The sequence below is a fragment of the Eretmochelys imbricata genome, chromosome 10, assembly GCF_965152235.1.
Source record: "Eretmochelys imbricata isolate rEreImb1 chromosome 10, rEreImb1.hap1, whole genome shotgun sequence".
Classification (NCBI taxonomy): Eukaryota; Metazoa; Chordata; order Testudines; family Cheloniidae; genus Eretmochelys; species Eretmochelys imbricata.
In genome coordinates, this window is record NC_135581.1 from 11,434,069 (window position 1) to 11,456,591 (window position 22,523).

Below are 22,523 nucleotides of genomic sequence, written 5' to 3' on the forward strand. Positions count from 1 at the left end.
AGCCATAGGAAAATACGCATGCAAATGTAGCCTGGTATCGTTTCCTAAGGATGACATGGGCCTTTCCGGAGCCTGGAACTAGTGAACTGCTGAGGAAGGCCTTGCTGCACCAGCCCTGGGGGGGGGGGGAATCATTTTGAAGCGCTCAAATGTGATTCATGTTCCGATAGTGCTTCTGAAGTCTGTTTCACTTGACCTTTCTTCTCCCTGTGGGTGGGTAGTGCTGTGCCCGCTTGCAGTTGGTGCTGGGTGACTCATTGCTCGGAAGGCAGGATGGTGGGACGTGTGATAACGGAGCAGTGGGCACAGAATGCAAGTGCCAAAGCACACCCAGCACCAGCCGCCCGAGTGCTTTTTGTTTGTTTGTTTTTGCTTTGACACATGCTAACTTCCTGTTCAGTTTGCAGGTTAAAAATACACCCCAGAATAAGCGAGAAAGTCAAGTGAAACTGAAGTGTGCTGCTTAACGAGGGGGAATTGACTGTGTCAGATGAAAAGTTTGACGCTTGCCTCACAAGCCGGTCTGAGGTTTGGGGGCAGGGCGGGGGTGGTGAAGTTTCACTCTGTGCCCAGGGTTAACAAATGATTGTTTCTTGCTACTGGGATGTGTGTGTGTGAGTCGTCACAGCTGGAACCAAGCTGGGGGGTGGGGGGGACAGTACAGCTCAGAAGCTCTAGAGAGCTTTTTAAACAGGGGGTTGTTAGCCAACATGGTGTGGGCTCCGGGGTTATTGGTGAATCCAAGTGAGTGTTCCCAGAGAGCAGGAGCTTGCCGCCTGTCCTTGTTCATTAGGGTGAAGTACCAGGGGTTAGCAGCTCTGCAGCAAGGCCTCTACCAAAAAAGGTTGTAGGGCCGTGCCTGCCTGCCCGTGGTACACAGACTGGCAGGAACGTGCATGGAGGTGGGGGAGGAGGGGAAACAGGTGGGGCACAGAACTCCTCTGACCCCAGGGCCATGGCAGGCACTGAGCAGAGAGAGCTTCCTGGCCCTGGGGCCACAGCAAGGGCCCAGAATATGCCCCCGCAAAAGCAGTCAAATTTAAATTCCTGGGCATACCCCTGCGGTCTGGCCTAGTTTTGCGGCTCTTAGATGTAAGACTAGCGCTAGACTTTGCAAAGTATAGCATGCGGGATCCCATGCCACTGCTTCCTTACGTGTCAACCAACCCCCCTCCCCTCTTCCCCTTGCCAGCTCCCCACAGACGCTTTTTGAGAACGGTCTTCCTTCCCCTTTCTGAGGCACTGTGATCGAGCCTCAGCTGTGCTCATGCTGCAGTATCCTATCCCTTGCAGTTTGGAGGAGCTACAGTTCAGTGAGTGTGGTCCTACTCCTTCACAGCCCAACCAGGTTCTCCACAGGCATGAGAGACCAGAGGGCTGAATGCTGAAACAGGAATGGCTGGACAACCTGTCACTCGTGGGGAAAAGGGACAAGCAAACCTGCCCCCTAAGCGATAATGGGAGTTTGGCTGCATAGGAATCTCCCTGTATTTTTTGCAGTCACTGCAGGTGCAGACTTTTGGAAGAGGGCTTTATTAGACAAGCGTCTTCTTGAGAGTTGGATGTGGGTCCAGGGTGGAGAGAATGCGACGCTGGCTCAGGTTAGCTACTGCAGCCTGTGGGGCATGTTCACGGAACAGCCTTGTTGGGAGTTTGTTGTTGGTCTATCGTGTCGGAGGGGTATGGGCTGCAAAACCTTCAGCCCTAGCTATCCTCAAGGACATTTAAGCAGGAAATGGTTTGCAGTATGTCTTTGTAAGGGAGTGATGCCAAATACCCAGGATGCAGTTCAAACTAGAGACAATAACCATGTGCCAGTGATCAGCAAATAAGCTGCTTTATTGAAAGCAAAGAATGATGGCTACCACAGGATTTCCATGGTAACTATCAGGTTTAATTCCCTGAGAACATGTGTCATTTCTTTTCCAATCTATTTCTTTTAAACACATACTAGTTATGAAAAGCAGAGAGTGACGTTCCAGATACTGGAACACATAAATTAAGGTAAGTGATCGTTACAAGACATTTCAATTTCATTTTCAAACAGATTCTCAGAAGGTTTTTGTTTTGTTTTTTCCGATCCACAGAAAATGTATAAAAAAATTTCAACCCTACATCGTTCTCAATTAAAAAAAAAAACAGCACAGTAAAAAAAAGTTACTGTCGCAATAAGATATTTACAGATGCACCCATTATGGGCCATTTTCACTCAGCCTCTCATTGGAAACATACAGTTCTGCCTCTGCCCACTTATCCATTCAGAGAACAAATAGCTCTCACCCCCTGGGTGAGGAAGGGTTAAGTCAATGTTCGTACAGGAGCAGAGGATTTGCACAGCCATGAGCAACTGTCTGTTGGAGCAGGTTATGCAGTGAACTACAGTGGTCTCCCTTCAGCTGCTGATCCTCCATCGACCAGAGGGAGCACTGCTGAGCGGAGCAATGCGCTCCTTTTCCCAGATGCTGAGTGTAAAGCTTCCACAGCACTTAAGCCCAGATCCTCACAGGGATTCAGGCTTCTGACTCCCACTGCGTCCAGCAGGCCAGCAACCATGATCCAGCACCTATCTTGAGTTCCAACAGGCCCCTAGCTGCTGGGCCAGCCCAGAAATGGTGCTTGGGAAAAAGGGGTGTTTCTTGAGCTCAGTGGTAAATGGGACCAATAGCAAAGACAAGCTCAGGGGCTAATGCTGATCTCACAATAGTGACGGGATTAACTCCATTGTAGCCAGTGGAATTGCACCAGTGGGAGATCTGCATTGGACCCTTAGTTGCAATCCTCCCAATGCTCTTTATTCACCCTATGCATCAGCATCTAATGCCCCCGGACAGACCCGGCCTAAATGTTTTCGCTCCACTGAACCTAGATTATTTATTGGTATAGACAGTGCATTCTACATGTGTTAATAATTGGCCCTGGTAGACACGAGTGTTAGGGACAAAACATGTGTAGCACTTTTTCCCCTCCACGAAGATGCTCCAAAGGCAAGGGTAAGTGGGCAGAGACTTTGCACTGAAGGGAGACGTTATGTCTCCATATAAATAAAGCATAAACATGGACACAGCATGTATGCATCTCTTTGCAACCCCCCCCCCCTTTATAAATGTCTTTAAATTATCCTATATAAATACTGCATAGCTTTATAGTACTGAAAATATTTCAGCGAGGCATAGGGAACTCCAGTGAACAGAGTTAACAATGATTCTCGGCTTCCATCACCAACCCCTCTCCTTGCTCCTCTCCCCCCAGCCTGTCTCCCTTCAGTGCTACCATGAGCTGGGATTCTGAGAGTCCAGCTCTAAACACGACAAAGTACAAAATTTCTCCAGGGCACTTCCTGGACTCAGCTCCAATGTGTCCAGAGAACTGCCCCTGGAGCCAGCAAACTTCCCCTGCTCCCCCCAAAATACAGCCAGCATTGGAGGGAGGCAAGAAAGGGGGGCAGAGGGGTGGAATTAACCCCCCCTCCCGCCACAACTATTATCAATGAACCTTCATCTGAAACAGTATCCGGAGCCGAAGGATGAAGGGTTGGGGGAGGCAAGTGAATGGGGTGGGGAGGAGGTGGAATAAAGCAGGTTGGGTTTATGGGAAGCAGGAAGAGACGGGAGTGAGGGTTGGGCAGAATGGGATAGAGAGAACATTTAAAAGTAAAATTCCAGCGGAAAAAGAAAGCCATGGCAGTAAAGAGCTGGCCCAGGGCACACACTTACTCCCCATACGTTCTACGAGAATTGCAAACACTGCAAAGCAACATGTAGAGCCATGCAGGCTGGTGTTCAGGACACTTACCCTTCACAAGCCAGCCTGGCCCCTGGGCCACACGTGTAAGTGCTCAGGGCCTAGCCTTTCCCACCTACCCCCGGCCTGTCAGAGGAGGCGGCAGACAGCACCACAAAAATCTACTCTCTCCGGCTGCAGGGGAGATGAGGGGCCGCACAGCAGCCTATAAACCGCACACACTGTGCATCATCACAGCAATAATAACCATTCGCCTCGCAGCAGGGAAATCACATGCACACATACGGGTCCCACAAGCCCTTCGGATACCAGGGAAACTTGGGACGAGGTTGACGGGGACATGCGTCTCCTAGTACACCACATTCAGGGGGCACCATGGCGTGTCTGGGTACAGCAGGCAGTGAATGGAGCGGAACCTGCAAGAGAGGGAAACACCGGCGATCAGCACCCGAGCCAAGACCTGCTCACAACACTGACACCTCCTTCCAGTTGCTGCACACAGCAGCCGTGCAAAGGCTCGGTCTTTGAGGGTCTGTCTACGCTGCAGCTCAGAAGTGGGACTGCAGCAGGTGTAGACAAACCCGAACTAGAGCAAAGCTAACTTGAGTGACAATTGCAGTGAAGCTTCAGCAGCATGGGTGGTGGCCATGTGAGTGTGGACCCAGGATCCTACGCAGGCAGGTTACAGCTAGCTCAGATATGTCTACAAGTGCTGTAATTCCACCTCCTGATTGCTTGAGGGTCATTTCAACTGCTCTTTTCCTGGCTTTAAAGCCCAGGCTTCCTCATTGTATGGGGGTAAAAGGAGGAACACGTCTGGTTGCACACGAATGTGGGGGGGTGAGGAAGCCGCAGCTCACCTGGATGGATCCTCATCAGCAGAGAAAGCTCCCTTCATGTGGATGGAATTCCTCTTGTTTTCAAACATGCCATAGCTCAATGTCACCTGGAGAGCACAAAGGTGAAGGTGTTGCTTGGGCAAGATGCTGCTCTTGACAGAGGGGCAGTATGGTCCAGTGATTAGGGCACTAGCTGGGACCTTGGAGACCTGGGTTCCAGATCATGCTCTGCCACAGACTTTCTGTGTGACCTCGGGCAAGTCACTGAGTCTCTCTGTGCCCTATCTGTATAATAGGGATAACAGCCTTGTCCTGACTCACAGGCATGGTAGGAGGGCAAATACATGAAAGATTGCAAGGCACTCAGACACTGGGATGAGGTATAGTAGCTCGGTTGCTTGCTCATCTACAGCACTAGATTAAACCCCCAAAGGAGACCTCTATCAGAGATAATGCCAAGGGGTTTGGAGTTTCCTTCCTGCTGAGGTGGTGTCATTTTGGGTTCAATCCCAGGTTCTCAAGAGTAATTTCCTAAGTTCCTGGCCTTCCTGGCCCATCGTGCACTGGGATAAGAGGCCTGCTGCTCATTGCACACAGCTATCCTGGTTCTGTGCTCATGGAGGAACAGAAATAACCCTGCTCCCCTGTTCTACCTGTGATCATTGCCAGGGCCTAGGATCTGCACACAAGAAATATGTGGCCCTTCCCTGGCCTTTGCACTAACTCTAAGTGCTTCTTGGATGTGGCCAGGTTTACCTGTTTGTGAATCTCTGACTTGGGCACCTGATGGAGGTTCTCCAGGTGGGAGTGGAAGAGATTACTCCGGATAAGCTTCACTCCTAGCACGGACTCTATGATGTACCCGATGGTGCAGTCATCTGGCAGGCGGATCTTCTCTGCAGTGCTCATGAAATGACCCCCACTGTAGGAGACAGAAGGGAGTACGTGCGTGAGTTTGCCAGGCACTGAGTTAACTTTCCTCCACGCTGCGCCAATGGGTCCCAACCCTGAGTGGGAGACCTGCCCTACCTCCTGATGGGGTGAGGGTGGGAGGAATTCCTGCCCTCTCAAATGACCTCAACCCTGGCTTACAGAGACAAATGTCTTTAGGACTAGAGCAATTTAGTCTCCTTCCTAGTTTCTTTGTGGGTCTCTTCAAACACGGCTACGAGGCCAGTGTAGGTGGAGCCTCAGTCCACTAGATATTGGGATGGAATCAAAGTCCACAAAGAATTGGACTTCAGGATGCAGCTGAATTTCGAGTCACCAGTGATCTTTGATCTCCTGTGTCCTCCCCCATCCTGACCTTCACAGAGTAATCCAGGACTTTCTAGAAGTCTTATGAAACATCAGTGCCAAGTGTTAATCTCCTTACCTCGCCCATGGGCTCATCTTCAGCGCCAGCCCGCGACTAATACAGAAACCTGCTCCCCCAGTGGCAAACCAGAAATGAACAGGATGCTGCAAAAAAAATGGAAAGCAAAACAGTGAGGTTTAAGACCAGTTCTTTTCCCTGTCTCCTCATGAACTTCTTACTAATTTAGGCAATACGAAGAGAATTCTCCCAATTGTCTCAACTGCTCCCCTGGTCGGTTAAGCTGACCCAAACCTCCATCTGCACACAGGATGCACAGCTAAGCCTGGTGCTGAGAAGTTGGGAGAGTTGTGTCCCTGTTAAAGCCCTTCTCCATTCTGAAACGATGACATTTTTCAACATATCACCAGCTCAGTGAAAGCTGGAAACCCCCCTCTTTGGGCTCAGTTGGCCGCTGGACTTTTGCCTCCTGTTAGCCCTAGTAAACCCACTGTCGTGCTCTCTTACCATCTTGTTCTCACTGATCCTCTCTGTGGCTTGAATGGGTCGGTCCAGACTAGGTTTGCCAATGTAGATGTCCTGTGTGTGGGGGTAGCCAGACAGCAACTTCACCAGGGTCCGGACATTCACATAGTTATCATCATCCACATGGCAAAACCACCTGGAGCAAAAGAAGCAACCCAGTTAGTCCGGTAATACTCAGCACTCCCAGAGCTCCTTCCAGCAGAGCGCTTTACAATGGCAGGCAGCTATTATTCCCATTCGCCACAGGGAAAACGAGGTGCAGCGAGTTTGAGTGATTTAATCAAGGTCATGCAAGCGGAAGCCACTCCTAACCCCCCTGCACCAGTCCCTAGCCCATACTGGGGCAAGACCTGTCCGTGGAAACTGAAAGAATCAGGCAGCCACATTGTAGCTGGTCACCAGAAGGCTCTGCAGTTTGAGTCCTTCCCTGCATTCCCAGCACTTTCACCTGGCCACACATGCGGTCTCACGTGTGTACAAACTGTCATGCATATAGACACACCCCACATGCAATTGCTCGCTCACTCTCTTTCTCTGGACATTAATTTCCTTCTTACTTTCTCCCAGACTCGATGAACTTGTCGTACTCCACGGCCATCTTGCAAGACAAAGCCTGGCGGCTGTGAGCAGCGGAACAGTTGGTGTTGATGACATTGGCTGTGGTGAGAAGAGGGTCGGGGAGAGAAGAGGGACAGTCAGTCCGGTGAGCCTCTCTCTCTCCAGCAACACAGTCAATCTGCTTGAACGAATGAAACTGCTTGTCCACCACCCAAAGCTGCCCAGGAAGCAGTGAGGGACATTGCCACCGGTTTGGTGATTTGAAGAGCCCTTGCTCTTTTGCACCCAACAGCAGCTGCTTGTAGCCCAGGGCTGCCCCCTCACTGAGTGCAAGGTTCACAGACAGCAGCAGGGGCAGCTACTTTCCTCGCACATAAAAGGGGAGGGTGGGGTAGAATGAAGACAGGCCAGAAAGATGCCAACAATCCTGTTATCCTCTCTGCTGCTGGCCCACAAAGGCCAAGACCCTCCTAACCTAAGGCCAGGAAGCTTGGATCCTAATGAACAGAATACAACCGTATTTCACAGGCCTAGTCCAAGACACAGCAGTGTTCTGTACTGGGACTGAATATCCTTATAAAAGGCTTGGAACGGCCCGTATCTAAAGTATACAGCAGAGAGCATCCTAGGGGACAAAGCCTGGAGCTCCCAGGGAATTGTTACCAAGGGTGCGTGAGATAAAGTGGGCTTAAGAGTTCCTACAAAGGGATGTTGCCGAGTCATGAGAAGAAAAAGAAGAAGGGATCGGCCCTATCTCAGCACTACCCGTGCTAAGCACACATTTGGCCACCCTATCCCTGCAGTCTCCGGAAGGGGGGCGGGTGAAGCCTGTGAACTGGATCCTCTAGCCCCTCTGCTGGGGTCTGTTAGCCAGAATCCTGGCCTATTCATGCTGCATTTTCCCAGCACCGGCCACCTGTTATGTGCTGGGCCATCTCAAAGGGAATTGATTCAGGGCCTGAAAGGGAATCATTTACATCAGAAGAATAGGGAAGGCCTGCCCCAGACTCGAGGGGAGGGGCTGCTGAATAAACACTCACTGAGTAAGTCCCTTTCCCGCTCTCTGTTGAAAGCTACTTGGGTTCGTTAATCACAGCGCTGGGATGGGAAAAATCCCTAGAAAGGCACCTTGTTACTCTCCCCTGCCTCAGAAGGGAGACACGGGATCAAACCGCTGCAGGGCAGATGGCTGCACAGACTGCCTTTCCAAGGGCAGGTGGGGGAAGGGACTGTGGCGCTGTGACCTCCATTATCTCTGACAGGGGAATCTCAGCTGGGTATTTTCCCCAAAGGCAACCACTGTAACAAGCCGCCTCGTTCTCAGAGCAGCGTTCTCCGCACCCTGAGATCCTCAAGGGGGCGCCACCGGCACATTCAATTTCTGCCCCAGCTTTGAAAGCCACCTCCTGAGTCCTTGCTTGGAGTAAGACCAGGCCAAAGGGCACAGTCAAGGTGGTGTGAGTTAGCAAAGGGGGCGGCCAATGATTTCAGTAGTGTCGCACTGTCGTAACAGAGGGCCAGACAGCCACAAGTGCCCAGCACCCACCAGCTCCTTTTGTGACGCACGGGGCCAGCTTTTTCAGAACAGGTCAGCGCCCAAATTGCTCAGCGGGCTTGAAAATCTGGCTGCCTGTTTTTTGCCTAAATGCTGTTTCAAAAAACTGGTGCCAGCTGTGGGTGCCTCTGAAAATTCCAGCTCAAGCGCAATAGTTGGCCCTTTTTAACGATTTAAGAAAAGTTCTCTACCATCTAAAGCTCCCCCCATCCCACCCCCCAGATGGTTTAGTCCCCTCGTTCCTGAAATCATGGAGCAGGAGGGAGGGAAGGAACCTGGGAGGCCGAACTACTCCAGGCTCAGAGAGAAATGACGTGCGCATCTTGCACTTACTGCTCGATTCAAAGAGCCCCCTGAGCTGCCTAAACTTCTACCAGGCTCGCGCCAGCCAGAAAGGAGACCAGAATGGGATTGGTTGACTCACCTGTGCGTTTCTTCAGTTCCTCATCCTCCCCATCAGTGAAGATGAAGGTCTGAAAGAGATGATAACACGTCATTAGAATTGACATGACCAAGGGCATGCTGCTTTGTGCCTTTCCCCTGGGGGAACCTACTTCTGCTACATTCCAGTTTCCAAAGATTTCCAGGCAGCAGGTGCTGCTGAAGGAAAAAGGCCTGCTATTGACCATGGCTATTGCCCGACCGTCCTAATTTTGGGGTAGGAAAGGGCAGAAAGTGACTTCAGCACTATCAAGGCCTGCTGGAAGGGGGTGTTGGTCAAACTTTTTGTAATGGTTCTGTTTCAGCTGCACTAGAGGCTAAACCATTCAATACCAATCAGGGGGTTAGGGGGATTGGGTGCTTGTCACTCATTTCTTCTTAAGGCCCAAACCTTAACCCGAGATCCAAGTACCCCTGAACTTGGAGGCAATTGGGAGGCCAGCTCTGAGCTCTGTGGCTCCGGCCTGACTCTGCTTCTCTTGTGACTGGGTTACAAATCTCAGCCTAATGAACATATTGATTACAGGCCATCACAGAGCTAGGATAACATTCAACACACTCATTGGAAGAGGGAGGGCACCAGGGCTCCGAGCTGGGATCGCTGGACTGAAAGACATTTTGGAAAACGGTAGGATCTGAAGGATCTCACTGGAACACGCACCGCAAACTCCTCCCTGACAAGAGGGAAAGGTGCCTAAGGTTTCATCCTGAAAGCAGGTGTTTCCCCTTAAAGTAGCTGGGTGAGATGCGCACCTGCATTGCGCAATCATCTGCAGGGAACCAAGTGTCTTCATTTTAATCCCCATCTCTGCCCACTCCCCATAAAAAAATAAACAGCACAGAAGGCCTGACAGGGAAGCAAAGGGTTAAAGCTTCCCTTCCCAGAGTGGAGAGAAAATGGAACCAGTGTCTGTACAGCATGTTTCCCAGCCTCCTCTGTGGTGGAGTTGCCCCCCCCCCAGTTTCAGCTGCAGTCACAGTTACTTGGGTTTCACTGTGTGTGTCTGCCCAGATCTCTGGAACGTCATTTCATTGCCAGGGCCCAAGTGTGTAACAATATGGGCCTTTAACACAAAGCCACAAGGCAAGGGACACAACCTAAGAACACAGCGGAGGCAGCCGCTTGCAATGCGGTGGCCTTCGTTTCTTTAACTATATTGCATTTTCCATGATCTTGCTGTTAAGCTGCAGCATGTGCTGTGAATGAGCACCAGTACCGGGCAGTGGGATTGCACCAGCTTTATGTGGGGTGGAGAGGAATGTGAGGCGGAACGGAGGGACCTACAGCCACGTGTAATGAGATGCAGCTGAGCTGTGGCTTCCCTTAGAGAGACAGCATGCTAAGGAGCCACTTGTGCTCCCACTGAAGCCAGTGGGGTGCTGTCACTGCCTTCAGTGCTGGCTCAGGCCCTGAGGTTCACGCGTGGAACTTTGTCTTTCCAAAGGCTTGCCCTGCTCAGCCCACCTGGCTCTGCTAAACACTGTGTGACCGGCCTTTGCCTGGCTATAAGCAGGTGTGTTTGCACTGCTTGCCCGTGGTGTGCGGAGGCGGTCTCCCGGCTTCATCCCACACCTGTGTCAACAGCATGCACCCAGTTGGCTCTGTCCCGGCACCCTGAGCTAGCAAACCCCCCTCTTGTGGCCTCCACGCCCGTCTCATAGCCTTTGTTTATTGAGCAGGAGGTCAGGTGGCAGCAGCTGCTTAGCTCTGGCACGAGCCTGGCTTCGCCCAGCTTGCTGGGGCCGGGGTGTCAGCCTTGATCAATGCAGCTCCCTGCACCTGTCTGTGTGTGCACAGTGGGGCGCTCCTCCTCCCCCTGCACTCAGCCAGCTTCCTAGGTAACTGAATCGCCTTCAACTGCCGACTCCACACACACACACACCCTCCCCCAATTACCTGAGCCACCTGCCTGGCCGCACTCCCTTATTTACACAGCTAATTCTCAACATATGTTGCCTGGCTCCAGGGGAACATCCTACTGGTTTACCCTGGACTTTTGGGGGAGAAATGTGGGGAGAGGCAACGGAGGGGGAGGGAAGGGAAGGGTGAGAAAGCAATCTCAATCAATCAGCGTGTAGCAAACAAAGCCAGAGAGAGAGAGAGAGAAGAAACCACAACCAGCTGCCAAGCGCTATAAAAACCAGACACGCACAGAAGCGCAAAGGAAAAAAGACAAAGAGAAATTGGAGGGGGGGAGGGCAGAGGCCTGGGAATGATGAATTACGAGTGAACTGGAAATTCGTTGCCACCCATCAGGCAGTCCAGCCCCGCAGTGGGCTTTTTTTGTTCTGGAGTGGGTGACAATAGCTTGAATGAGTCAGCCTGACTTTACTCAGGCCAGGAGAGTTAAGCAGCAATGTGTTTGTTCCTCCATTAACATACAGCTGGGCTGGTTAACTCGGGGGAGAGGGAGGGAAGCCAAGTTTGTTTGCTCAGGTCCCCCGGGGTAGGGAAGTGGCTGGGAAGAGCAGACAGTGCTGAGCTCCTGAATGGAAGGGGTGGCTGGGCCCTGGGTCCATTGGGGGGGAGGTTACAAGTGGCCTTTTTGGTATAAGAGAATAGAGCTGATCTGAGGCGTGAAAAGCCAAACTACCCATGAGAGCGTGTAGCCATTGCGCAATTGCATATGTGCCAGTGATTCCAGGAAAGGCACAAGATGTCTTGGACAGACAGCATCTGAGACGGGGTGGGGGGCTCCAAGAGTGCACATGGGCTCTGCTCCTTCACTGAGAAAGGGGAAACCCGCATGGGGGGCATCAAGTCAATTGCTGCGGGGGAACCGCAAACAAAGGGCTGGATGGCATTACAACGCCTAAGAAGAGTTTGTTACGCAAAGCAAAATAAGGAGGCTTGACTCTCAGGTTCAAGGTGTTAGCTGCTCAGTTACAGGGGCCATGGAGAAATGTCCCTCCCATAACATAGGCTAACAGGCATGGGGCAGTAAGTTGAAGGGAGCGTCATGGAGGGCAGGGTATAGGCATCACCTAGCTGTCAGTGTCAGGACCATGCTAGGTTCGGGGCTGGGGAACGGGACAGTATGACTTGATCTTCCCCCTGCCACAAAGGAGACTGCCCCCTTCAGAGGTATCAAGCATCCACAGGGATGTTCCTCCTCTCCCTGGCCCCAAGGCTCTACTTTGCTCTGGGCTTTTTACATGGTCTTTTAGCCAGTGCAGAGTCTGATATCCCCCAGCACCTGCCCGGCCCTTGGGGCAGAGGGGTGTCCACTGGCGTGGTCAGCGCTTTTCCCCTGCTTTACACTCCCCATGCTGGATGTGACGGCACCAGCCAGTTACCTGGCCTTGGGGGGAGAGGGCAAGCAAGACACACACACGCACCCCCGACTGGGCCTGGGGCCTTCTCCTGATTGAGGGAGTTTATAAAGCCCCCAACCCCGAGGAGGGGCGAGGCCCGTGACTGCATTCTGAGATGAATTTGTTTGGTCTCAGTCATGGTGTCCACCTTCCCCCAGCACTTGCCTTCCCCTCCGCCCAGTATTCATTTAATCAATCTCTTTGGAATGTGTCAAAGGGGGCCCGCTGGCTGGGGCGGGAGACCAGAACACTTTCAGGATGCCCACTGGGGATTTAATACAGAGGAAAATGTTTGCATGATTAGATCAGGAACGCTGTCTCCAGCAACTGTGTCTTCGGCTGCTCCGAAAATAACCCCTAAACTAATCCTCCTGCTCCGCCGCTATAAATAGACCAGAGTGGATGTTTGTTTATTATTAGCCAGCATTGAAAGTTTTTATTCTGATGATGCTGCCCCTCCCACACACAGGAGACAATGCAACTACCTCCCGGGCTCTCAGAGAAACACTCTACCACTCCTCCTAGCAGGCAGGGAACTGCAGGAGACCTTAGAAGGAAACTCCAGCCTGATCACCTGTCTCCCTGCTGCCTGGGCAGGAAGGGTAGAGCCTGCACTCAGCCCTACGTGATATCTCGGAGGGACTCTCTTGCCTTTGCAGGTTTACTGCCTTCCAGCCCCTGCCTGCATCTCCGCTCTCCGCAAAGCGGGAATCCAGCCAGAAGATTCAATTAAAACCAAAACAGTGACAGCCTCACTCTCTTTTTTAATTAGCTTGTCTACATTTCTTGTAGATGAGATCTCCCATTCCTGTGACCTCCCACCCCCTGGGCAGCTTTCCAGGATCCACTATAGGGCATAGGACTCTATATGCAGGTCAGCTGGGAGGAAAGATGTCTGGGGAGAATGAAGGGAGGAAATAGAACAGGAGAGAGGAAAAGGGGAAAAGAAAGAGGGATGGGGGGAGGAGGAGGGTGTTCACTGCCAGGATTACAACAAAGCCATCCTCCTTGGGCCTGGAGAGTCTCTTCTCTTTTTAAAAAAAAAAAAAAAAGAAAAGGAGTACGTGTGGCGCCTTAGAGACTAACCCATTTATTGGAGCATAAACTTTCGTGGGCTACAGCTCACTTCATCGGATGCATGCAGTGGAAAATACAGTGGGGAGATTTATATACATAGAGAACATGAAACAATGGGTGTTACCATACACACTGTAACCAGAGTGATCACTTAAGGTGAGCTATTACCAGCGGGGGGGGGGGGCGGGGAGAGAAGACGGGACACCTTTTGTAGTAATAATCAAGGTGGGCCATTTCTAGCAGCTGACAAGAACGTCTGTAGAACAGTGGGGGTGGGGTGGTAAACATGGGGAAATAGTTCTACTTTGTGTAATGACCCATCCACTCCCAGTTTCTATTCAAGCCTAAGTTAATTGTATCCAGTTTGCAAATTAATTCCAATTCAGCAGTCTCTCTTTGGAGTCTATTCAGGGGACACCATCATAGGGCCTAATCACATCAGCCACACTATCAGAGGCTCGTTCACCTGCACATCTACCAATGTGATATATGCCATCATGTGCCAGCAATGACCCTCTGCCGTGTACATTGGCCAAACCAGACAGTCTCTACGTAAAAGAATAAATGGACACAAATCAGACGTCAAGAATAACATTCAAAAACCAGTTGGAGAACACTTCAATCTCTCTGGTCACTCGATTACAGACCTAAAAGTCGCAATTCTTCAACAAAAAAAATCTTCAAAAACAGACTCCAACAAGAGACTGCTGGAAATGGCCCACTTTGATTATCACTACAAAAGGTCGCCCCCCCCCCCCCCTTGCTGGTAATAGCTCACCTTAAGTGATCACTCTGGTTACAGTGTATATGGTAACACCCATTGTTTCGTGTTCTCTATGTATATAAATCTCCCCACTGTATGCATCCGATGAAGTGAGCTGTAGCTCACGAAAGCTTATGCTCAAATAAATTGGTTAGTCTCTAAGGTGCCACACGTACTCCTTTTCTTTTTGCGGAAACAGACTAACATGGCTGCTACTCTGAAACCTGTCTTCTCTTTAAGGCAGTTTAGTCTCAGATCTGCTATGTAGTTAGATATTCAATGTATGCAGCGCCCCATCCTTAACACTTCCCCTTCGATTTAGATCCTCTGCTCCTTGTGGCTGCTGGGCTCTTCATTGGAATAGAGGAGCCTGGGGCAGGGAGGAGGCTGGGCATAGGTAGAACCATGCCCGCTACACTCAACTGCTCGCTTAGATTGAAAGCTTTTCTATTCTTTCTCTGCATGTCCCAGATACCCAAACCTCCAGCTGCGATGCTCTGGTCACCCTCACGGGAATGGAGCCAGGGCATACGCACAGCTGAAGCTCTCTTGCTAAACCACAGCCACAGAACCTTGCACATTCCCACTGACAATTTGAGACCCAACATGTATTTCGAAGCTGCCAGGAGATGGATGCAATGAAAAGCCAGGACTGTGTCTCCCAACGTGGTCTTCGTTCATTGGGCAGTCTCATTTAACACTCGAAGAGCCTTCATGGAGATCCGAGAAAATACACAGCAGCAGTGTATTGTGTAAAAGCCACAGTTTCCTAGCCACAGGGAGCTCACTAGGTCTGCAAAGAAATCTTTGGTGATAGGTGGGGAGACTGCTGATTTTCTGTGTAAGCCATAAGATGCGAGGATTAGCCTGTGCACGTGTACACAGTGCATCTATCAGCTCTGAGCCGGATTCCCCTCTCCCCCCAGTGTAACTCCCCTGACTTCAGTGCATGCTGGACCTGAGCAAAGTTACTCCACATTGACAGTGGTATAAATGGGAGGTCAATCAGGCCCTGTAGGCCTCAGCTCAATTGTGAGTTGCACCTCCCTAGATCTGGGATTCAGTTACATACATGTATGTAGGACCAAAGCATAGGCCAGCCTGCTACTAGCAGGCAGAGATACTCTGGGCTCTGTGAATGCTCTCCCTTCCCCTCTCATTCAGGGGCTCTCTCTGGGCTGCTTCTGCTTTAGGAGTGCAAGGAGTTACATCCCACACTTACGTCCCCTTAAATTGGTGAAAGAAAGGGCTTTGTCTCTGCTTGCTCAGTGGCTGCATTGTCTGGCCAGGGACCCTGACTTGGGACACACAGGAAGCCCCATTGTTCTAAAAGCTGCAATTTAAAGAAACACAGGATGCCAAATCCTTCTCCAACAATAGCAGCCACCAAAGAATAAGGCCAGGACAATGCACTTTACCCTGCCAGGTTCCTTAAACTGCTGCATAACAGGGCTCGGAGACAGACACCAGGCCACTGGCATGCACCGGCCCCTCCCACCCCCCCGTTCTGTACCACAGGGATTTGCTAGAGGAACTCCGCTCCCAGCACAGGGTGCTCTCCTATCCTTCTGCTGCTTCACAGCATGTCCTGCCCAGCCTGGCCCAGCTCCCTGCACGGGGGAAGGAGAGACACTGCCAGTCCAGACTATGGGGAAAAAAGGGTTTTCCTTCATTTCTCTTTTCTTAGTGACTCACTTCCACTTATTTGCACTGAAAGCCTAGCTCAGCCCGCAGTTGCTCACAGCTCCCAGGCTGATCTTATTTGGTGACGAACAGTGTGGGTGACAGGATCCAGCCATAGGCTCCTATTCCACCCACCTAGCAACCAGGGAAAATTGGTCCTGACCCTCTCTTCTCTTGTCCTTTGTCCAAGAGCGAGTCTCAATTTTGTTGCATATTAAAATGGAACAGAAATACCTTCAGGGATGATACACTCTCAGGAGACAAACTGCTGTGTCTTACTGCTGACCCTCTCCTCACCCACTCCTGCACCAATTGCATCAAAAACAGGAACCAATGTGAGGCATGTTGCACAAAGGATCTCATGACTATCCATTGCATAAATTGCATCCTTCCCTTTCTCGGTACTGGTGTCATTTCCCCACCATCATGCGTGATCTTGGGCTCAGCACCTTGCAAGATCAGGCCAAACGAGAGCTCACGGGCTTACAGCTTCTGGGGCCCAGGCTGAGATTATACAGTCCTTGGAGGCTTGCCAGCCAGTGTTGTGTCTAAAGCACCATGCTCGCCTACAAGAAAGGACGCAATGACTTTAACCTGGAGGGCAGTGTCTAAAAGTAGATTGCCCTCGCTGGCCGCAGGATGTTCTGGGGGGAGGCACCTGTGCCAATCTGTCAGGTTGCAACCCTGGATGGTTCCAGTTCATTGCTGTATCCTCCATCTGGAAAAGTCACTACTCAGGGGGAGGAAGAGGAGAGAATTAGCAGCTGGAACAGGCTCCTGCCTGGCTTTTGTCCCTTGCAAACACACGCAGCTCAAGCCCTGATGGGCCAAACAGCAAGTACAAAACTAAACCCAAAAAAGGCAGTTGGGGAGAAAGTCACCAGCTCATTTCAAGGATTAGTTTGATGGTCCTGGCCCCTTTCTTGCCTAGCTGTCTGAGCTGTGGCTTTCCCCTGCTGCGGGGGCTGTGGCTGGCACAGAGACCCCTAATTTCAGAACCTGATCCTTTTAACCGACAGAAGCCTGAAGTTACAAGGCATTCACAAACAGGAGCGGAGCTTGCTCTCGCCCCTTCGCTTTTCAGTAACAGGAAGAGTCCTCTTCTGTGTAATTTCAAATGCTATTATTTTTAATAATCCCCCTTTGAACAATGAGCTCCTTGTGCAATTAGGGACCCACCCCTCTTTCCCCACCCCCACTCCCCCCCCGCCTCACGCTCTGCACGTGTCTTTCACAGACTTATATTTCAAGTGCTTTTATTGAAGCCTGAGAAGAAATACCTCATTGCTTGGGGCATGCAATTAAGAGCATTACATGCCCCCAATTCATTGGTGTCCAAGGATAACCCTGCCCTCCTTTTAAAATAAACACCATCTCCCATATAATATCCCCCTGCCTGGGAGATCTGCTTTCATATGGGCCTCAGCGTGAGAAAGAATGAGCATCTTCAGCTCCTGCAGACTTCAGCTGGCATTGCAGAGGGCTTAGCACCTCCCAGATTCAGGCCCCATGTGTGTTTGTCTTTAACCTGCCCAGGTTTAAAGAGAGAGGAGCTGTCACTCCCCTCTGGACAGGAGCTGCAGTGGAGTGGCCAGAACTGGCTTGGCAGAGCTCTGACAGCCCAGTTCCACCTGCTGAGTTGGACAGAGCCCACACCTGTGTTTGGAGTGTAAACAGGACACAGAGCTATACTTGCTGTGTACACATGAATGCGTAAGGCCCACTGGGAGCATGTCAGCACACCCCAGCAGGCCGTTACCCCTGAGGACAGGGATTCTGGCCAAGGTGCTAGGAAAATTTGGGAACTGCCTGTGCTCTCTGGAAGGTAAACACATTCCTCTTGAGTAAACTAGCTGGAATAGGTATCAGCACCTGCAATTATCTGCCAGACTTCTGGAAATGAGAATATCCTTGCAACAGAGTTAATCACATAGCTCCTTCCATGCATCTCCTGGGAGCAAGCCCACCAAGCTGCTTGGAGAATGTTCGCTCGGAGCCCTGTACCCTGGGACAAGGAGCGCGGTTCTTGTGCGGTCCTGTCACTGCAACTCCTCAGCCTCAGCAGGAATTGGGGGGGCTGGATGAACTTGCATTTATGATTTTTTTTTCACAACATTGGGGCTTTTTTTTTTTTTTTTTTAAAGTGCAAACACTCCCCAGACCACTCTGCAGCATGTGAGGTATTCAAGTGCTGAGTCAGCCACAGCTGCAAACCCTCTTCAAAAGGTGCTGGCAGGGAGGAACAACCTCTCTCCAAAAAACAGCCTGTCTGGGCTAGCTCATCTGAAGCACAGGAGTAGGTGCAGGATTTGGGGGCAGGGGTGAAGCCAAGGCCTATCCAACTCTGCTCAGATAAAAGGAGGAGGGGAGGGAGGGGAGTCCTACCACATGATATCATTGCAATATCTTGGATTAGACCGAACACAGGAAACTGAGGCTATTGTATGTTGAACAAAGAGTATCCAAGAAGACAACACAATAGCAATTCCCCCTTCCTATCATCTCTCCAAACTGGAACCACATGGCAGATTTAACCCCTTCTCCTCAATGCACTATTTTACTTAACCCTTTAGCCATTCATTTAAAAACAAACATGGCCCTGAGCGTAACTATGAAGCGGAAGGTTCAGATTTTGACTCAGAAGGGGAAAGGGTGGGGACGGACAGGGAGGGTTGTTCTCTGCTTCGGAAGAACTAGATGTGTTTATTAGCCAAAGGGGATTCTGGGCTAAGAATTTCCACTCCTGCCCTGCAGCCAGGGTGCAGAGTAGCATGAACGCTGAGAGGCTGTTGGCAAAACAAAAGAGAGCTGGTCTGGGACCCAGAGAAGAGAGGCCTGACTCAGACTGAGAGCCACACTTTTAGCACAGGCAACTCCTCAGCCGAAAACCCCCTTTACTAACCCAGAGCATTGTTCGTATGAAGCACTGAGCTTCAGCCAGCTCTCTCACAAGGAGAAGCTTCCAGCAAAAGCTCAGCACTTACCAGAGGGCAGGAGTTCATCACTATATCACCCACACCTCTGGGGGGCACATGAGAGCAGGGCCCCCCCAGACGCTACACTCTAAGGTGCACAGATAGTTTCTCTTTTCCTTTCGCTTACAGTCTAACAGTTGGGGAAGCCACGGTGCCCCAAAGTTGCTGTTACGAGGCTTCTTGGTAGGAGACTGTCTCGGAGAGGAAACTGTGCAGGCAAGAGACAGATTCACTTCCCCGCAGTCTCTCTGGAAAGGGCAACAAAAACTGTCAGGCCTGTTGAGATGGAGGGTCAGTTTCCTGGTTACGGCAGCCAGGCCAGCATGGAAAGACTGGGACACATTCCCGCCAGCTCGCTGTCCTTCCTCCTGCAGGAGTTTTCAGTAACTTCAGCTCTCTCCAAGGCTTGTCCCTCAAGTGCTGTACAAGAGCATCACTCAGCAGCTTGTCAGCTGGGCCACCTCTCTGAGCTGCACCCCCCTGGCTTCCTGGCCCTCATCTCTAGGCAACCTGACCTGGACACTGCAAGCTCCAGCTACCCGGTTCCCATGGAAAGCACCACACAAGAGCCTGTGAAGCCTTTTCTCTGCGCTTGGGAGAAAAGAGGCTTTGTTAGCTTGCCCAGGGGGACAGCGTGAGAGCTGAGACTCAGGACTCTGGGAATCCAAACGGACAAACGAAACAAAACAAAAACCCAGAAGAAAGCCAGAGTCTATGAGAAAAAGAGAACAGCCATTCCCAGGATCATCTGTAGGTGCTCAGGGCATTTATCCACCTCCAGCCCCTTCCCCTGCTCAGAGGTGTAGAATATAAAAGATCAGCTAAGAGTTTCCACTAACCAACCATGGCAGGGAGAAACGGCAGAGTCACTGCCAGGCCTCTGAGATCTCCTAAGTAAAGGAGCAGGTCAACGGAAGTGATGTCCTAAGTCTGCTGCAGAGATCTTTTACATATTATTCCTGAGTGAGAAACATGAGTCCACCTCACCGCAGGGCAGGCCCAGAGAGAGCCCATAAGGAAATGGGTGAAGATGGAAGGGGATGAATTGGGGAGAGAAAATGGGAAAGTCTCATTCTGTTAAGAACAGGCATAATCTGCTTGGGAAGCTGTTTGATGATCAAAATAATTCCCGAGTAAGGAGAGCAAATGGCAAAAGCAAGTCTCCTAAGGAAACAAGTAGATTTACTTTTTTTTTTTTTCCCTTAAGTCCTAGAATAATGGCTAAGACACTGGTGGAGAGCGTGAGACAATCACTCACACGAATACAGGGGGCTTTGTGGGAGACAGAGAACAGATCAGGCTGGTGGTGAATTCTCTCAGCCAGTACGTACTGGTGGCGAGACTAGATGACTAATAATGGTCTCTTCTAATCTTAAGCTCTATGAAATCCCACAGTATTTCTGGTTACCAAAATTCCCACCCAAACTGACTACTATTCCATGGCTTTCTCAGCCCCAGAACCTGGGGTCTGCTGGTCTCTCCCTCTGTCTGTGCATTTTGTGTACACCCACCACTGTAGTATCTGGGTACCAGAAATCTACCCAGTACCCTGCAAACGATGTTGTAATTCAGACTTGGCCTCGCACTCAAGTAGCTAAGTACACGCCTGGCTTCTGAGAGGATACCACAAGGGGAAAGACATCTCCTTAGGCACCAGAGCCAAGGTGCTACAGTCTACAGATGCTGGCTCTGCTATTGCAACTTTGTGTGTTACTTTCCCTACCTGCAAAACTGGGACAATGTGAGTCACAATGGCAAAGGGCTTTGAGATCTACAGGTGAAAAGGTGCCATAAGGCTTTATGATTACTGCTTAGGCTCTATAATGAGGTATGGACCAGATGTGCCCTCTGAAACAGAAATGCTATTTCCCCTCCAGGCATACTGCTGAAGCAGTTGCTGAGATATCCTTGGGCACAGGCTTTTAGTGTAGGTGACACTTCTCTGAAAATGCAGCTTAATTCCTTCTTTAAATAGTGAGCTGACAGCCTAGCCATGGCTGCTCCCGGCAAAGAAAAGGAGCTTGATGTTTGCAGGGTCCCCCCCCGCAGCAGTCTCTAAACAACCCTGAGAACTCTCAGTCCTCTCCCCTTTTCTTTATGCTGAAGAGCTCTGGACTTCAGCCCCTGTTTTACATCTGACAAGTCCAGGCCAGCGACACAAATTGCATTTCATGCTCCTCATCCCCAGTCTCCTGGGGGTGGAGGCCGCCGGAGGGGGAGGAGTAGAGAGGCACCTGAGCCCTGAACACAGGGGTCTCGTTAAAGATCCCTGCTGCTAGGAGACCAGAGCGGCTACGCTTCAGAGGCACTTTAACCAAAAGGCTCCGGAGTGCGTGCGGCCCAGGCCCAAGGCAGGAACGCGTTTCAGAGCGGACTGTGCCCGTCAGCTGTGCAGGGACACGGATGCACCTGAATCCTCCAGCTGGGGGAAGCAGAGGACCCCTGCTGAAAAGAGGTGAAACTTCTGCTTCACGTTAACTCCCTGGCAGCCCGGGCTGCGAGGGGGTGTGTGGGGGGGGTGTGACATCCTCCCAAAGCCCCCGCCCCCCCCCCAGGTTTGTCAATAGAGATCAAGAGCAAGGGGAAGGGGGGGGGGATATCATTGCTGGAATGTGCCTCGATTTCCCTTCCCAGGGCCAAGGGCGGGAGGCTCTGGCTGGAGGCGCTTGGGCGTGCAGACACTAGCCAGCTCATTCGTGCTTCCCAGGGCGGCCTGGCACGGCTCCCTGCTGCTCCCAGGCCGGGCAGCTCACCTGCCGAAGGCTGCCAAGCAAGCCCCGGCCGCAGGCAGGCTGCAAGTCCCCGCGCCCCGCTGGCCCCGTCCCCCCGCTCACCAAGTCTCTGTTCCGGGAGATCCAGGTGTCCAGCAGCAGCTCCAGCCTGGCCTGGTGGAACTTCTTGGTGGTCTTCACCGCGATGAAGACGTCTTGGGCCGTGATGTCCTCCAGGGCCGGCCCGGGGGTCCCCTCCCGGCGCGGGGCCAGGCTGCCGGCTTCCTGCGCCTCCCGCCGGCCCCGGCTCAGCTTGCTGAAGTAATCGGTGAAGCTCTTCACTTCTCGGGGGGCCGAGCCGGGCTCGCCCTCCTGCCGCTGCGGCTGGCGGGCCGGGGCCGGGGCCGGGCTCGCCGAGCTCCGCAAAGCCCGCCGGCCCCCTTCTCCTCCCAGGCCCCCCACCTGCCGCTTCTGCTGATCCGCCATCAGGACCAAGAGGCAGGTGAACATGCACCCGACCAGGAACCAGAGCAGTTTCCTTCCGCAGCTCTTCAGCATCTTGCCCAGCCCGCTCACAGCGGGACCGACGCGACTCGGCCAGAGGCCGCGGCCGGAGACTTCCAAGATCAGCCGCCGCCGCGCTAACGCCGGGCAGGTGCCGCGTCCCGCCAGCCCCGGCCCTCAGCAGCGACCGGCTCCTGTCCGCCCGCAGCTCGGCGGCAGCCGCAATTTAAAAACTCCTCTCCCCACGCCCCCAGGCCGAGCCCCGTGCCGGGCTGTCTGGGGCGGGGCTCTCCCAGGCCGCGCCCCTAAAGGGGCGGGCTCCGCTCGTTCCTCTGTGGCGGCCTGTCTCCCACGTGGGCGCGCCGCAGGGGGCTGGGAGCGGGCGCCGAGGTGCTCGCCCAGCCCTGGCCGAGTTCTCCCGTGTGCATCGGGCAGGCCGAGAGGCTGGTCTCTGACCGCCTCCCCGGAGACAAAGCGGGAGCTGCGCTTAGCAGGCGTTTACAGAGCAGCGCCGAGGTGCC

At 52.1% G+C, this 22,523-nt stretch overlaps 1 protein-coding gene across 1 annotated transcript; it reads right to left on the reverse strand.

Annotated features, from left to right (window-relative positions):
* Positions 1-1,821: 1,821 nt before the first annotated feature.
* LFNG (LFNG O-fucosylpeptide 3-beta-N-acetylglucosaminyltransferase) lies at positions 1,822-22,135 on the reverse strand. Its single transcript, XM_077829021.1, has 8 exons — positions 21,622-22,135; positions 8,958-9,006; positions 6,978-7,077; positions 6,403-6,556; positions 5,956-6,041; positions 5,337-5,502; positions 4,602-4,687; positions 1,822-4,157 (listed from the first exon to the last, which is right to left on the reverse strand). Exons 1-8 carry the CDS (start codon positions 22,054-22,056, stop codon positions 4,091-4,093), a joined length of 1,143 nt encoding a protein of 380 aa, XP_077685147.1. The 5' UTR covers positions 22,057-22,135; the 3' UTR covers positions 1,822-4,090.
* Between the last annotated feature and the right edge of the window lie 388 nt (positions 22,136-22,523).